Here is an 18705-nt window from a genome sequence, read left to right as displayed (position 1 = left end):
GTAACCTGTTTTAATGATTCCTCACTTTAACCAAGTTTTTCAACTAACCATCTACTTGTCAAACTCATCAGTGAGAGGTTTCTACAGCAATTCTTAATTTCCATACATTAAATTTAGGTTTCAGTCCATGAAATTATTTTACTCAACTCTTAACTTACAACAATATACAAGAACAGGACCTGCGAAGTTAAGTATGCTCTCTTTCAGTGCCTCTCAATAGGAGGAGAGAGGGTGTAACTGATTGAAGGAGTGGGGGTAAGAGGGCGATTACAAATCATCCACACCTGAGATTAGAAAGCCCTCCCTGACTACTACCGCCATCACCATGGGCTATAATAGGAAAAGTATAAGAAGTCGTAAGAACAAATACAGCTAGAAAAGACTCTCCTGAGGAAGCGATGTTTAAACTAAGATCTACAGAATGAAGGAGGAATTAGAATAAGCCAAATAAACTAGGGATGGGAGAGGCAATGGTGTTCTAGGTAGAGGAAGCAATATAAAAAAGGATGGAATCACTGGGACAAAGAATGCAGAAGATGGGTGGCACAAATGACGCCAGAGGGCCTTATAAATCAGCTTCAGGAGTCTGGAGTTCACGTGAAGAGAATGGCAAGCCACTGGGGGTAGGGTTGAGAGATGGGGACATGATCAGATGTGCAGTATAGAAAGTAACTCAAGGAAGGTGGTGACGGCTACTAGTATGAAGCCTAGAGATGGCGATGGCTTGAACTATGGTGGTGGCATGAAGATGTAAAGATGAAGAGAAGTGGCTATTGTAAGGTGTTTACAAGGTTAAAATGACAGATTCGGTGATGCTCATTATATCTACAAGGAGTAAAAAGTCAAAATGACTCCTAGGTTTTTAGGTGAGGCAGCTGTGTAAGTAGTTGGACAGGGGTACTAAAACACACACTGTGTACTCACATACACATATAAATACACACATTTACACACATGCACACACACACACACACACACACACACACAACAGAAAAGAAGCAGGCTTGATAGAAAGATAAAGAGTTCTTGGTGTGGACATCGTGGGTTTGAGGTACACAACTGGATGTTTGAGACATCCAAAGAATATAGCACAATAAACAGTTTGATGTGCAGAACAGATCGATCTGGGATTATTACCAATTGCGGACACTCCCATAGTTATGCAACATATGGTTTTAAGTTCCTATTTTACACAGACTGTTTCATAATACAAATTGTAAAATTTCAGGGACATCAATAGTTATGTTTGGAATTACAAAGGAGTATGGTGTAGAAATGAATACAACAGAGTAAAAGTGTAAAGTAGGGATTGCATACTACTAGAGGCTTTTTCCTTTTAATCTTCAACTATTGCTGTGGCCATGTGAATTCTCATTATATGAGCGTCTATTTACTAACGATATATACAAAATTTTAAAATAGTGTCTAACGAAAATTTATGAAAAAGCCTGATAGATCTATTTAAAAATAAAAACAAAGTACAGGGATCCTGTTGTAATATCTGTAGCAAGTTATAGGTAGTTCAAAATATTTAAAGCCCGTTCCAATACTCAATGTAAAAACAGGAAAGTTTATGGTGTTTTTAGAAGACCATCAAGCAGGTATCATGAAATGTTATGCTACGTTGGAATAAAACACCATGAGATCTAAAGAGAATATTAGGCCTTGGCTTAGAAATAATGTAATTTACTGCTAGAAAAAATACACTTGTATTTAAAGATCTTAGCAATGCTACTAATAGCTATTTAGCTTCTAGAAAATTCAATTTGTGTTGAATTTCCAAGACAGATTAACTGCATTAGAAGGGAAGTATATACAGAAAGCAAAACAAGACTTTGCAATATAAGTTCATAAAATATGGGTAAAGTAAGAAGAACAAAGATACCAAGACAAAGTGCCAAAAAACACCAATGTTGACAGGACAAGCTGAAGAGTTCTGGGCCACAGAAAGAATAGACAATCAACAGTGTGAAATGCTACTGAAAATTAGGAAAGATAAGGTTGAAAGAGTGGCCATGGGTTTCCCCCATGTAGGTCATGGAAAGGGTGACCATGTAATTTATTGTATAAACTGGGACTCTTTTGAGAGTAAAAGGGATTGTATGAATAACTACATCAGAACAACAGACATTACTTGGAATTGTTCTGGGGAAAGTAGGACATGCAACCACTGGAGTCATGGACAATTTTGGAGAGATCAACAGAATGATAGAAGTGGACACTAGACACTAGACCTCTAGTCAGTAACTGAGTGCCTGAAAAGCAAGGAAACAAACAAACTCTTTCAGGAAATCTGGCTGCAGAAAAAATATGAGACAGATTCAAACACATCTTCTCAAACGTTCTTCCTTGAAGATCAAGTGCAAACTATATATAATAAGCACAGCTAAACCACTTAGTCAAGAAAACAGACCCCAGATTCTTTTCAAAAGAGCAGATACTTCTAAATTTTAAGTTTTCTAGTCTATAAAATAAAAATACTTTTTGTGAAAAGTCCTTCTGTAAATAAATAATTCTATATATAAGAATATGACTGATATGATATTAGATACTGAACTGAATGATGATAGATACTATTTCAAAAGAGAACAAACAATACATGTAATGTATGTAACTAAATCTCAGAAAGAAAGGGTCATCTTACATGAAGACAGAAAAACTATAATACAAAGCACCTGTTAAATTTTCCTTTAAAAAAAGGAAAGAGATATATTGCTTAATGTAAATAATGTATTATGCTCCCACTATACCCACAATGGAAGACAGAATCACAGAGTGGGCAAAAGAATGGGTGTAAGTCAAACACCCAGCCTTACTACTTACAGCTGTAAAACCACAGATGATTGACTTTAACTCCCTAAGCCACAGTTCCCTCACCTATAAAATGGAAAAAAACAAAATCTACTTCTTAGAACTACTAATGGTTAAATGACATAATATAAAGAAAAAGAGCATAGCATATAGTGAGTGCTCAAAAGATGGTAGCTATCATATTAGCTAGCTATTATTAGTATATATAAGGCACTGTACCCTGCACTGAGCATATATCAATTTTCAGGCTATGATATCACAGGAGAATATAGACAGACTATCAGAATAGAGAGAAAATAGGAGCTGATATGCAAAAGAAGGTAACAATGGAACAAGGCGTTTCAACTACAAGATCTCTCTTCCAGAGAAAATGGAAAAGTCCTAAGATTTAATCTGAGGTACTGTTTGTTGTTAAAGTTTAGCTCCACATGCCAAAAAGTGAAGACACACTGCTATCGATATTGACCTTCCTTGTTTCATGGTTAAGGGCAGATTCTGACATCAGGAGATATGAAGTCCTTGGCTCTGTCATTTACTAGCTGGCTTATCTATGGTAAATGACTTAACTTCTCTAAGACTCAATTTAACTCATCTATAAAGTGGGGAAAATAATAATACCAGTCTCAGAAAAGAGTTCCGAAGCTTAACTGAGACAACATATGAATGGTATTAACACAGCGCCTCATACATAGCAAATACTCAAATAATATAAATTATTACAGGGAGGCAAAGTTAAGATGAAAGACCACAGTGAAATGAGAATAGGAGGAGGCCCCAGAGACATTACGGCAGTTTGAGGAATATCAACCATATAGTGGACACAAAAGAAAAAAACTAAAGACCTCACTATGGGAAAACAAAAAAAGGCAATATTTATTTCAATTTTTAAATTATAAAACTATAGGCATATAAAAATGTCTAAGGCTGATAGTTAAACTTATAATAAAAAAAAGGAACATGTGCAATAAAGAAATGGTTAAATTATGGTAAAGTCATATGATATTAGTAACTGCAATCATTAAAAACCATGTTCCCAACACGTACACTATGGTAGTGTATTTTTAAAGTATTGTACCATATATTAAAGTATTATTTCTATCTGTAAATACACTCCTATCACACAAAAAGACAGAAAAGAAATATCCCCAAATGTTAACAGCTGTTTGTAAATAACTAAGCTATAACTAATTTTAAAGTTTGTCTTTAAACTTTGCTGAAAATTTTCAAAAAAATTCTTTAACAAAGACGTATAATTTTACAATATTTTTAAAGTTATTTTAAGTATATAAGGAGGTTTTTAAGACTAGTTACACAAAGTATACCAATAATAAAACTAGTGAAATAATTCTGAGTTTACCTTGTAGCTCACTTTTAATAAGGCAACTTTCCATCATGTATAATAGCACAGTGACCATAATATCCAGCAGCTGACATTCTTCTGTCACCTGTCTGGCTAGCTCTTCATTGCTGAACAACTGAACACTAATATGCACAATTCTGTTAGACATTGTGTCGGATTCATGACTCTTCTTCAGTGTTTTCATAATGAAAGCGTAATGCTGAACAAAAGTTTTTGTAAAAGCAACCTGTAAATTTTTTAAAATAGGGGGAAAAAAACACAATAGTTTAGAGTTTTACAACACATTTTCCAATACATTATGTTAGCACTTTAAAGCTATTATTACCTTGTGATGACGCCCAAGATAATTTTAAAAGTAATTTTAATGATAATGGTAGTCACATTCTTTTTTTTTTTTTTTTTTTTGGAACATTAGCAAAATACTTGGATGGTTAAAAAAAATTTAATTACCATTTTAAATCATTAAAATTTTAGAGCAATTATAAATACCATGATTTAAAAACACAAATTTTCACTTTGCTTACAAATAATATCAATTAGCTAATGTCAAAATAGGTGTCACTGTTTTGTTTAACAACAAAATCTAAAGTCTCAGCTAAAAACCATACCAGAGGATGTAATATAACTAAAAAACAAGGGTGTCAATGTGATTACTCCAAAAGAAATGTATTCTGCTATTTGATTGGAAAGCTGACCACTACATGACTAAATAAATACTCTTTCTGGGGCACCTGGGTGACTCAGTCGGTTAAGCATCCGACTCTTGGTTTCGGCTCAGATCATGATCTCAGTTTGTGAATTGGAGCCCCGCATCCTACTTGGGGTTCTCTCTCTCTCAAAAAAAATCAATGAACTTAAAAAATTATTAAAAATAAAAAAAAAAAAAAACCTCTGTGTAACATGTACATTTCCTCTTGTTTTCTTAACTGGGTATAATGACACAACGCAATGGCATTATTCATTAAAGTTTAACTCCTAAAGAGACTTTATTATCTAAACCATAAGAAGAACTACAGCAATCAATCAATCAATGAAAAACAATAACAACAACAACTACTACTACTACAACATAATTTATTTTCTTTTCATGCATGCAGTTGTGTCACTTTGCCATAACTACATGATAGTCACAGGTGTGGGTCCACACCTTCTGGGACTAGAGCCTTTAATACCTACATGCGTATATAGGTCAATACCTGTTCTGTCTTTAACAGTATGGCTAGCAATTACTAACCCCACGATTTTCCCAAACCTAACCCCACAATACATTTTTTTAAGTAATCGCTACACCCAACATGGGGCTTGAACACATGACGCCAGGATCAAGCATGCTCTACCAACTGAGCCAGCCAAGTGCCCCTCTAACCCCACAATCCAAATTCAGTTGCCCCCTTAAACATTCTCATAGTACCTTGTACCTCTCCTTTAGAGAACTTACTACAATTTGTAACTACACATTTACTTGTGCAATTATGTCTTTGTCCCCCAGCATTCTCTTTGGACCAAGTTCCATGCAGAAAGACTATCCTTAGGAATTCTGTTCTGTAAAGCTGCTTTGCCTCAGAGCTATGATCCTGTGCTTTTTGTGCAAACCCTGTTTGACAACAAAAGAAGCTAATGCTTTTTATTAGTGTTATATCAGTCCTCAAAGCTACAATAAAATAAGCCACAGCTGAGAAACACACCAAAAAGATTTTTCATAATGAAAAGGCAAAGAAAGGAGAGCAAAGTTCAGAAAGAAAGGGAAAAAATGTAGATACCTTATACTCTTGATCTGGAAGCATGTTGAGTAAGAAAGTTACCATCTTCTGAGGGAATTCATACTTTATAGTCCAAAACAATAGTTCTTCTAGAAAACTTTTATGTTTCAAAACATCCATTATAGATTGATCTACATAAAAAAAGAAAACGTATCACCTAATGATTTAAGTTGTTCATCTCATTTAAACCTTACTATAATTAATAATCCATCAACCTCAAACACCTGAATGTATATAAATTAAGGATACCTTTTCATTAATTCAATAATGCTGACATCATCAATTTAGATTTCTATAATCTCCATAGTATAAAATAGCAAAATACTCAATCTTTATGTTTTAATAGGAAGCAGGTACTAGAAAAATAAGTAATTATCTCTCCTTAAACATAAGCACTTTATCTAAAGTTTCTAAGATTCAAAATAATTATGGAACAGTCATGGTACTGAATATTTACAGTAATAACAATTTTAAGCTAAAAACAAAATATCAAAGCCAGAAAGCCCAAAATTATTACATCTTTTGATTTTTAATTTTTAGAGAAAGGGGGAGAAATTTTTATAGAATTCAATAATTTATTTCTTTAAAATTGTTCTTCATAAATGAAATACTAACTTTCCTGCAGGAAATAATTACTAATGTATTGTTTACTCTAGTATATGGAACCACTCACTTTTTTTCCGGAAAGAATATACCAGAACAAATATAAAGAGTGTTATACATGCTTACTTGCACTGCACTCAAGATGCCCTCTTCACGCACAGAAGAAACAGAAAATGGGTGGTGCCCCCTGGGGTGCCTGAGTGGCTCAGTGATTTCAACTCAGGTTGAACTCTTGATTTCAGCTCAGGTTATGAACTCACGGTTCCTGAGATTGAGCCTCATGTCCAGCTCTACACTAACAATGTGGAGCCTGCTTGGAAATCTCTCTCCCTCTCTCTGCCCCCCTCCTCAAAAATAAACCAACATGAAAGACAGAAAGAAAACGGATGCCCCTTTTATTTGTGTGTGTTTATTTATTTGTTTTAAGAGAGAGAGAGAGCAAATGAGCAGGTGAGGGGCAGAGAGAGAGAATCCCAAGCAGGTTCCATGCCATGAGCGTGGAGCTCCACACAGGGCTCGACCTCACCATGCGAGAAATCATGACCTGAGCTGAAATCAAGCATCAGACACTTAACCAAATGAGCCACCCCGGCACCCCTGGATGCCCCATTTAAATAAAAATATTCAAAAAAGGATAAAATTATCTACTAGACAGCCAATTTCTATGGTGAAGTGCTACTCACTCCTTGAGAGCTACTTTGTCTCCTGCTAATCTCTGCATCCTTGCCACACTTAGTCAACAGAAAGGTCTCAGTGGGTATATAATGAAGTGAATATTTTAATACTTTGGTTATTTCTTTCTCTCACTTTCTCTAATTTCTTTCCCTGAAAAAGAACAAGAAAATTCTACTGATTTTTGCTGGAGCCAATAATCTTGGGCTACTGCTCTGGATCATCAGGTCCACATAAGCACATTTCAGAGGACATAGCAAGTGTCAATGGAATGGATTGGTTCAGTGATGATGCTTACACAGGGACTAGAGTTAGATGAGAGATTTAAAAATAATAAAATCACATGCACTAAAATACTCAGGAATGACCCAAACTACATTATAGTTCAAGTTGTCTTACAGAGTAATCTTGGAGCATTTTTCAACTGGCCCTACCTCAGTGGTACAGTTCTATTATTTAGTAATGTGGTCACACCACATCTCCTCAGCTCATAGGTATGCAAATGTAACAGTACGCTCAATACACATGCCATCAACAAGCATGTCATCGCTCTCTTGATTCTTCTATAAAATATTCTAGGCTTAACAAGCTTGAATCAGTACTTACTAGACATAACTTTAACCCAGTTTTTTCATTAATAATTGGTAACCCAATATTTTCAGAATACAATTTCATTATTCTGGAGACACGACAATTTTAACTGCAGAAAGGCAAAAGTTATGTCCCAATCCCCCAACTCCCTTTCACTGTGCCTTTAGTATAAGCAATATGTAACAGGGATAAAAATATAAATACAATTATACTATATATCCCCTTAATGGAAACTACTTAATTCTTTATTTTCTAAATCTCAGAATTTTCTACTTGTAAAACCAAAATCTCTTCCTCCTGAACTAGATCATTCACAGGATGACAATGATTTAAAAATAGAACTAAACCAGTCTTGCAAAAACTGAGGTAAAATATATTCAAAAGCACACACTGACATACTCAAAGCCAAAAAAGCAATAAAATTAGGGCCCAAGTGAATCAGATGACAGGAATATGAGGATTAGAAATTAAAATTAGAATGTAACCCAGAGCATATTGCTGATGCCAATTTAATTCGCACAGTTCATTTAGCACTAACATGATTGAAAATTTTACAGACTACCAAAAAAATTTAAAAACCTTCACGGATAAGTGTTTCTAAAAATATTTGCAAAGCTAAAAAAACTTGTGGTATTAATCTTAGAATTCACAGGACTCTGCAAGTTTGCAATTGTCAAAGGAAAGCCTGAAGCTACCATAATTATTATATGTCAAGTATTTAAAAAGAAAGATACATTAACTTTGTTTTAAATAAATAAAGCAAGCCAAATGAACCAGAAAAGCTACTGCTTCTACTAAAATGTAAATAGCTACAGTTGTGTACAATTCAATTTTTTCATCTTCAGACAAAAAGCAAAGAAAAAGCCCACAATGTCTTCATTGCAGTCGTTCTTAAAATAGATGATGTCAGTTTCTCCCAGATATTTAAAACATGTGTGGGGTGCCTGGGTGGCTCAGTCAGTTGAGTGTCAGACTTCAGCTCAGGTCATGATCTTGAGGTTCATGGGTTTGAGCCCCACGTTGGGCTCTGTGCTGACAGCTTAGAGCCTGGAGCCTGCTTAGGATTCTGTGTCTCCCTCTCTCTCTCCCTCCTCCCTCCCCCTTTCAAAAATAAACATTAAAAAAAATGTAAAAATTTTTAACAAAAAAATAAAACATGTGTGATGGGCTTTGTGTGCTATGTTATGGAAATGTGGTTACAAATGCTTCCAGAGGGCGCCTGGGTGGCGCAGTCGGTTAAGCGTCTGACTTCAGCCAGGTCACGATCTCGCGGTCCGTGAGTCCGAGCCCCGCGTCGGGCTCTGGGCTGATGGCTCAGAGCCTGGAGCCTGTTTCCGAGTCTGTGTCTCCCTCTCTCTCTGCCCCTCGCCCGTTCATGCTCTGTCTCTCTCTGTCCCAAAAATAAATAAACGTTGAAAAAAAAAAAAAAAAAGAAATGCTTCCAGTAGTTATGTAGGACTACATATTTACGTTAAAATCTGGATTAAATTGTCATGACTTTTACAATGCCAAAACTACCTTAAGCCAAACAAACAAACAAACAAACAAAAAATTGAACAATCAGTTATGTGGTGGAAAATCTGTGGGTAAGGTAAAGGTTTTAATTAAACAGTAGAGTCCAGGCTCTATAACTCAGGAACTTAATAATTTTGGCCAATAAACTTGGCCTTCTAGGCCTCAGTTTTCTCATCCTTAAAATTTAGGTTTTGAGAATACACAGTGAGTTTGTGTAGCACAGAGCTTCAACCTCTTGCCTATCATTACATATTTTCTTTTCAGCTCCCTTTCTAACCACTGAACCAAACTGTTACAAAAACTACACCACTCCCTGGACTACCAATATCTTCAAAAGCAACAATCATTTTTTGAAAACAGGGGTTCTACTAATTCAAATGGCTATTTCTTCCATGCACATAATTAGGGCAAAAATGATAACTGATCAAGTCTTAAATCTCTGTACTACTCCTCACCAGTGGAAGAAGGAAGAGAAGATAATCAATCCAATCTCAAATATGAAAAAAATCAGGTATAAAATAAGCTCCAACTTTAAGTCTCCATAAAAAGTATCTTCAGCCAAAGTCTGACCAAAGGAAAACAATGTTACACCATAACAGGTATTTTTTTCTGGGCATCCCTAAAGCTTAAACTGAAGTATGTGCCTAACAGTCTGCTTCAATTCAGATGTTACCTCAAGAACTCAGGTAAACACAAAGACAACTCTGGCAAGTCAAAGGGCCAGGCAGCCATATGAGTTTCTAATTTCCTTCAGACATTAAAAAGATATATGCACCCCTATGTTTACTGCAGTATTATTGACAATAGCCAAGATATGGAAGCAACCTAAGTGTCCATCAATAGATGAATGGATAAGGAAAATATGATATATATACACACAACAGAATATTAGGCAGCCATAAAAAATGATGAAATTATGCCATTTGAGACAAGAGGATGGACCTACAGGGTATAATGTTAATTGAAATAAGCCAGACTGAGAAAGACAAATACCATATGATTCCACTCATAAGTGAAATCTAAAAAAAAAAAAAAAAAAAAAAAAAAAAAGAAAAAAAAGAAGAAAAAGAATAAGAAGAAGAAGAAGAAGAAGAAGAAGAAGAAAGCAGAATCAGACCTACAAATATACAGAACAAATTGATAGCTGCCAGAACAGGTGCTGGGAGTGGGGGGGTGGGAACCAAATGGGTGAAGGAGAGAGGATAGATGTATAGATATGGGCTTCCAGTTAAGAAATGAGTAAGTCACAGGAATAAAAAGCAGACCATACAGAATACAGTCAATGATATTGTAATAGTGAAGTAACCAGACAGATGGCAGCCACACTTGTGGTGAACAGAGCATAATGTACAAACTTGACAAATCACTAAGTTGTATACCTGAAACTAACATATACTGTGTCTTAACTATACTCAAACAAACAAACAGCAATCAAAACCCAGCAGATTCAGGAAAACCTACCCCTGCAACTACCTAGAAAGAATTTAGATAGGGGACGCCTGGGTGGCTCAGTCGGTTAAGAAGCTGACTTCGGCTCAGGTCATGATCTCACGATCCATGAGTTCAAGCCCCGTGTCGGGCCCTGTGCTGACAGCTCTGGAGCCTGTTTCAGATTCTGTGTGTCCCTCTCTCTCTGCCTCTCCCCCATTCATGCTCTGTCTCTGTCTCAAAAATAAATAAACGTTAAAAAAAAAATTAAAACAAAGAATTTAGATAGAAGATCTGCTCCAGGAAGAGAGCTATCACCAAAGATAATTACATTATGGTATAAACTAAGTATAGTAGACAGGGAGGAACCTAGCAAGACTTGTTTGATCAAAGTCTTCTATGTCCCATTGTTTCTGAGTGGCTCGGAAAACATGCATTTATCAAGTACTTACTCTTTTTCCCTTCCTGTGAATTGCAAGTCTTCTCTTTGAAGTCCCAGACCCCTAATCGCTTCTCCTTAGTTCAAAATGACCTAGATGCTGTATTTCGCCTGTCTCTGGAATTTCCATGTTGGTGTGGATTCCCCATATATAAGCGATTAAATCTGACTGTCTCCTATCAATCTGTCTCATGTCATCTTAGTCTGGCTAGAAGGACCTTGAAGGGTCCCCACCACTAGAAATTAAATGCAGCAGCATAAGTACCTCAGAAGAGACTTACAAAATGAGCCTCAACTGAAAGTGCCTGCAGTTCTAAATATTCCTTCCCAAGCAGTTCTAAATATTCTACAAGATACATCAAAATAGTAATTTAACAAATTCTTTTCATCAAAATAGTAATATAACCTCTGGAAACTCTCTAACAGTGCATACAAACCCAGCATATAGACCACGTTGGTATTTGGAAATCCATGGCAAAAATTCACAGCACAGGCCATCAACTTATAACAAGTACTCTAGAAAAGCTTTTAGTGAGGGTCTAGAAAACATAGTGATTATGAGGTTAAGCTCTGGGACTTGAATTAAGGAACTACTTCCCATTAGCTGTGATCTCTAACATGCCTTCATTTCCTCATTCATAAAATAGTCATAACAATAATAACAATAATAATAAAAACTGCTTCATATGGTGATTTTAAGAATTAAATGAAATGTGAGGTGCTTAGCACTACGTCTAGCATATGCAAAAAAGTTTTAAAAATATTATTATTATTAATCTATTTCCTCACTACAGACATATCTACTTCCTCCTTTGAGCAAACACATACTGAACCTTTACTGAACCCTTTTTTTTTAATGTTATTTATTTATTTTGAGAAAGAGAGACAGCATGCGTGATCAGGGGAGGGGCAGAGAGAGGGAGAGAGAATTCAAAGCAGGTTCCATGCTGTCAGCACAGAACCCGATGCGGGGCTCAAACTCATGAACCCTGAGATCATAACCTGAGCACAAATCAAGAGTCAGCAGTTTAACCAACTGAGACACCCAGGCACCCCTTTAAACAACCCTTAATAAGTGCCATTCATTTTAAATCTCTCCCTCACCCCCACCTCTCTGTCATCATCTCTTCTGTGTTCATCCTTTTTCACTCTAGAAATTGCATACTCCAGATTATAATAAGACGTAAATCAAACTAAAACTTTACACCAAAAACACTGGATCCAAATCAAAGAATCAATGAAAACATTTGTTTTTATGGTTCAAACATAATAATGCGTGTCTTATGAAAAAAACAAGAAACAAAATTCCGATAGTAAGGGTTTCATTTGCTTTTGAGGTCCCCCACAATCACTCCCTAACAACACTTTCTCCATCATTAGACAAATCTAAAAACATAACTCTCTTCCAAATGGCTAGCCAATAAGTGTTCTTAATGATTAAAAATTTTTAAATTAATGTTTAAACATTTAAATAAAGTTTTTATTTAAATTCCAGTTAGTTAACACAGTGCAGTATTAGTTTCAGGTGTACAATACAGTTATTCAACACTTCTATATAATACCCAGTGTTCATCACAAGTGTACTCCTTAATCCCCATCACCAATTTAATCCATCCCCACACCCACCTCCCCTCTGTCAATCACCAGTTTGTTCTCTATAGTTAAGAGTCTGTTTCTTGGTTTATATTTTTAGCTTTTTATACAAGGAAAAAAACGAATATAAATACCTTTGGTGCTACTGCTTAGTTTGACCCTCTTTCTCTTGCCCAGACCTTGACTCCCATCTTGATCCTCCTGGAGAAAAACAAAATTAGCATCATGTACAGTCCCATTCATGAATGTACACATTTTACACAAATATAAATATGCTTATAAATTATGTTAAATATATAACACAGGCATGCTTCCATAATATTAACACATTTTCCTTTTATGTATTTACCGTAATAAAATATACTTTTACTTTAAAATTAGCATTATAATTAAAATATATAATGAAAATCCTTAGTATTAAAATACAAGAGCTCTTAAATTTAATCTGTGCTTAAAAAAATTTTTTTTTAATGTTTGTTTATTTTTGAGAGAGACAGAGTGCGAGTGGGTTAGAGGTAGAGAGAGAGGGAGACACAGAATCTGAAGCAGGCTCCAGGCTCTGAGCTGTCAGCACAGAGCCCAACGCAGGGCTTGAACTCACAAACTGAGAAATCATGACCTGAGCCAAAGTCAGACGCTTAACTGACTGAGCCACCCAGGCACCCCTTAATCTGTGTTTTTAATGGCAGACTTGCAAAACCCAAAAATTCCAAATCAAAAATTTCCAAAACACAAAAAAATTACTAACCTTTGAAACATAATATCAAATGCACAAAAAAGGTAAAGGGGAGAAGGGAAGAAGATTAATACAGGAAGAAAGGAGAGAAGGGGAAGAGAGCTAAAACAATGAATAGAGAAAAGGCTTTGAAGGATCTAAGAGAAAAGATGAGTTTAAGAAAGCAAATTCTAAAAAAAAAAAAAAAAATTCTGAAAAATAAGCACAGTGCATTAAAAGCTAGAGTTGATAGTTTAAAAAGTAATAATAACAAATTTTAAATACTTAAGAAAAAATCCAAAAAGGAAATACAGGCATTTCTGCTTATATGTGATATATTCATTCCTGAAAAACCCTCCCATTAAAAATAACAAAGCTGGGGGGGGGGGGGGGCGGGGGAGATGAGGGGCAGACAACTTACAACCTATTCAGTTTTGTAACCAGAGAAGTAACAAAAGCAATAATAGGTACCTGGGGATATTATTTGGATGCCCAGACAAATATCTTGGAGTGGTGTTAGGCTGCCTCAGGGGATATTACCACTGCATCACAGCAGAATGGGAAGCTAGCCAGCTAAGACAACACAGAGGTGAGAGGAGCAGAGGAAGCCGCAATCTACTCCTAGTGCAACCAATGTGAAGCTAGAGGTATGCCTCTTGCAGAGGGAGCCCTGGATGCAAGTGCACATTTCTAATTTTCTTTAAATGTTGCTGAAAAAGTCCCTGCTGCCTTCACAGTACAGTTCAGGTTTATTCCCATGCAGGTAAAGGATGATTCTACCCCATTATCCCAGCTCTCTTGAACTAGGAAAGACCACACAGGGATCCAAAACCTCTATGTTATACTAATGTCTTTCTCCTATTTTCCAAACATATAGGAGCCAACTGGTATTCTAAAGACATGTGTGGTAGTATTCTCTATACAATCTGTTGTACTAACAATGGTGTTGTGTTGGTGGCAGGTTAAACTGTGGTACAAATTCCCAGATACTTTCTCAATTATGAAATCTCCAAAGCAGAAAAGTAACCTTAGCTTCATGCTACTGTTTTATCTACTGGCTTCCTTGTTAGCCAAGGTATGGCTTCCTTGGCCTACATACCATAGCCTTAACTTCAGATATCTGGCAAATCTAGCATCCATCCTCAGAGCTGGGGTCTTCCAAAGTTACCACTTAGCTCAGTCAGCATTTACTGACCACTTCAGGATGCCCTCCCTGTAAATCCCTACTTTTGCCAGTCCTCTCTGACCATCTACCTGGCAGCAGTACTGAAAGTCAAACTACAGTCTCCTCCTTCTCTTCTACCAGCCTCATTTGCCCTTGGAGTAACTCGGCCAGAATGAAATTGCAAGCATTAAAAGGCGGAAAGAAGACACAAGAATATAAAAGCATGACAGAGGGCCCAGAGGGTTCTAAAGTGTGAGATTTAGCTAACAGCCACTTATAAAACTGTTCTCCCAATCTTGAGAGAAAAGACAAATCTGGAAAAACATATTTTATAACCCAGGCTAGAATTACTTCATAATTTCAAATATAAACTTCCTATAAGAAGAGTATCCTCAATCAAACAATGGTCATGGCATAACAAAGTTGTATAAATTTCCCAACCTTATAGTCTAAAAACAAGTAAAATTAACCAAGCAAAGGAGAGGAAAGCCATTCCAAGAAAAGACAGCATGAACAAAAACACAACAACAAACTATGGAAACAGTGACCAGTTGGGATTCACATCATGGTAGACAGATAGCAAATACATCCAGGAAGGGAGATTATACGAAGAGTACCAGAAAATGCAAATTCCTGTACATTACTGCTAAAAGTATACAGTAGTATAATTTTTCTGAATGGCAATTTGCCAATAGACAGCAAAAGCCTTTATTTATTATTGTAACAGAAGTTTAAGTTATAGGAATTTATCCTAAAGAAATAGACAACTGAATAAGGACTATATGCATAACTATTTATCACAGTGTTATTTATAAAAGCAAAATGAAAGAATCTTTGACTTCCAATGGCAGGGAATTAGATAAATTATACTACACCTGTACTCTATGAAGAACAACAATGCTAGAGCTCTAAATTCATTTTGGCCAGATATGTCTTCATAAATCATTATTAAAAACGAGAAAAGCATGATATGTAGAATAGCATATAGGGTATGAAACCATTTAAGTACTAATAAAATACATATAAAACTGTTAAAATATACTCATTCTTATAATGTTCAAAACTGTCATTAGTGATAAAAGTATATTATAGAGCAGCATATACAGCATGAAACCATTAAATTATACTACATATAAAATGTAGAATACGGAGGTTTACAATAAGTCACCTCTAAGTGATAGACTAATAAATTACTTTTTATATTTTTGTTAATACTTTCTATTTATTCAACAATGACTATGGATTATAACTTAAAGATAAATATGTTTTATTTTATTTTATTTTTTAACGTTTATTTATTTTTGAGACAGAGAGAGACAGAGCATGAACTGGGGAGGAGCAGAGAGAGAGGGAGACACAGAATCGGAAGCAGGCTCCAGGCTCTGAGCTGTCAGCACAGAGCCCGACGCGGGGCTTGAACTCACGGACCATGAGATCATGACCTGAGCCAAAGTCGGACGTCCAACCGACCAAGCCACCCAGGCGCCCCAAGATAAATGTTTTAAATACTACTTCTGATTTCAAATCCAAAATGTGACAACCTGCTCAAGATAATGGATTATTGTGTTATCTATTAAGTCCCACATTTTTGGGGGGAATGCAAACTGGTGCAGCCACTCTGGAAAACAGTATGGAGGTTCCTCAAAAAATTAAAAATACAACTACCCTATGACCCAGCAACTGCACAACTAGGTATTTATCCAAGGGATACACATATGCTGTTTTGAAGGGGCACATGCACCCCAACAATAGCCAAAGTATGGAAAGAGCCCAAATGTTCATCGATGGATGAATGGATAAGGAAGATGTGGTACATATATACAATGGAGTATTACTCAGCAATCACAAAGAATGAAACCTTGCCATTTGCAACTACATGGATGGAACTACATGGATAGGGTATTATGCTAAGTGAAATTAGTCAGTCACAAAGACAACAATCATATGACTTCACTCATATGAAGACTTTAAGAGACAAAACAGATAACATAAGGGAAGGAAAACAAAAATAATATAAAAACAGGGAGGGGGACAAAACAGAAGAGACTCATAAATATGGAGAACTGAGGGTTATGGGAGGGGTTGTGGGAGCAGGGATGGGCTAAATGGGTAAGGGGCACTAAGGAATCTACTCCTGAAATCATTGTTACACTATATGCTAACTTGGATATACATTTTAAAAAATAAATAACAAATAAATAAAAATTAAAAAATAAAAAAAAATCCCACATTTTTATTTTGAGAAAAAAACAATACTTTTAACAACAGGAAGAACTCCCAGTAGTGAGAATTTCAGGATTAAGGAAGATGAGAATACGGTTACCATGACTACAATACCACAACACACCCCAAATTCATGATGGTAAATTGTAGTTCCTCCCTATTTATCCATGAGGAAGCAATATAAAACCCTGGGAGAAAATCATGGTCTAATGGACAAGGAAGGAAATAAATCCAGTACAACCTCAATCCAAACAGCATTTATGCAACCCTCAGAAACACTTTCCAAATCTTAACTAATCCCTGGGCAGAGAAGTAGACAACACTGCTACATGTGTTTCAGACACAAAATATGTGTATGTCCAAAATGAGATAATAAGATCCATAAAAACCCAGATTCAAACTCCCAGTCTGAAAAATTTACAGGTGGTTTCTCAATCCAAATTAACCTCTATTCCTTTCTCTCTTAGATTTAGTAGACAGATGAAAAACATGTGAGCTCCATAAAAAGAAGTCAGGTAAATTAACAACCACTTAAAACAATACCCAAAGATTGTTATTGGGCTACCAAAAGACTCCATCAAAAAATTGAACTAATACATGAATTCATCAAAGTCACAGAATATAAAATCAATTTACAGAAATCTGCTGCATTTCTATACACCAATAACAAAGCAGCAGAAAAAGAAATCAAGGAATTAATCCCATTTGCAATGGCACTAAAACCAATAAGATACCCAGGAATAAACCTAACTAAAGAAGTACAAAATCCGGAGGCCATGAGAAGGTGGCAGAGCAGCACAAAGACCCTCAGCTTGCCTCATTCCTAAAACGCAGCTAGATCAGCACCAAACCATTTGCACTCTAGGAAATTAATTTGAGGATGAACACAACTATCTGCATGACTTGAGCCACAGAACTCGGCAGGGACACAGTGCAGAGAGGTGAACTGGGAGAGAGAAAAGCTGAGAAGGATAAACAGCTGGGTTTTTTTGGAAAGAAGACAGACAAAGGTGGAGAATGAAGCACATTAGGAGAGTGCAGGAAAAAACACTTCCCAAAAGTAGCAGGAGTGAGAGAGAAAGAAGTGAAAACACTCACAGGGGACTGAACAAGCAACTTGTTCCCCAAAACCACTGATGGGAAGAAAGGAGAGGGTTTCAATACCACCAGGATCCTATAAAACACTGGAGAGCAGAGTCTGACAGTTTGGAGCTCAGTGCTTGGTGGTGTTCTGGTGAGGAAGTAGGGCAAATCCCCAGAAGCAGGCAGCAAGGTCTGCGGGGTCAGTGTGCCACATGGGGAGAAGCAGTTCCCCCCTTGGAGGGCATCTGATAGAGGTCATATGGCTTCACCAAAGGCAAAGATCCCAGAAGACCCCAGAGAGCAGCCATGTTTGCTACTATTGGGACAAAGACACCAGAGTGCGGAGAAACCTGGCTCCGGCTGTGTTGTGATTTGCCATAATCTCTGAAACTCTGTCACTACACAATCACATTTTCTGGAGCAAGCTGGCACCCAGCCATTGCTCAGCGAGATCTTGCACCAGAGATTTGGCACAAGTCCAAGCAGCAAGGGCCTCTGGAGTGTGGGGTTTTGAAACGCAACCCCACCTAAGATAAAACTCTGGAGGGAGGTACTTCCTGGCAGGCAGATGGATTGGATATGGACAGGGTAGGGGCAGGGAGTAGAGGGAGGCCTGAGACAAAGGAGGAGGGGTGCTTGATCATGAGTCAGTGAGAATGCGAAGTTCCTATGCCAGAGACAAGGGAGCTGGGTGAAGCCATTTCCACCTCTCTAGCACAAGCCACACTAATCATCCCAGCAAGCTAA

At 36.6% G+C, this 18705-nt stretch overlaps 1 protein-coding gene across 6 annotated transcripts in view; it reads right to left on the bottom strand.

Moving 5' to 3' along the window:
- Positions 1-18705, bottom strand: part of UBR3 (ubiquitin protein ligase E3 component n-recognin 3) — a 244688-nt gene that overhangs the window by 157570 nt on the left and 68413 nt on the right. For all 6 annotated transcript variants that reach the window (XR_005790352.1, XM_040475345.1, XM_040475340.1 and 3 more), the window contains exons 6-8: positions 12907-12973; positions 5932-6062; positions 4169-4397 (exon numbers count right to left, since the gene is read on the bottom strand). Coding sequence is in view for 5 of the 6 variants with exons in the window: in XM_040475345.1 (XP_040331279.1) it covers positions 4169-4397; positions 5932-6062; positions 12907-12973 (427 nt within the window). In the remaining variant the exon portion in view is untranslated. The remainder of the gene's footprint in view (positions 1-4168; positions 4398-5931; positions 6063-12906; positions 12974-18705) is intronic.

The sequence above is a fragment of the Herpailurus yagouaroundi genome, unplaced genomic scaffold (genome assembly GCF_014898765.1).
Source record: "Herpailurus yagouaroundi ecotype Mexico unplaced genomic scaffold, PumYag 140, whole genome shotgun sequence".
Classification (NCBI taxonomy): Eukaryota; Metazoa; Chordata; class Mammalia; order Carnivora; family Felidae; genus Herpailurus; species Herpailurus yagouaroundi.
The sequence above is the reverse complement of the archived record's forward strand: the minus strand, read 5'-3'. Positions and strand labels throughout refer to the sequence as shown.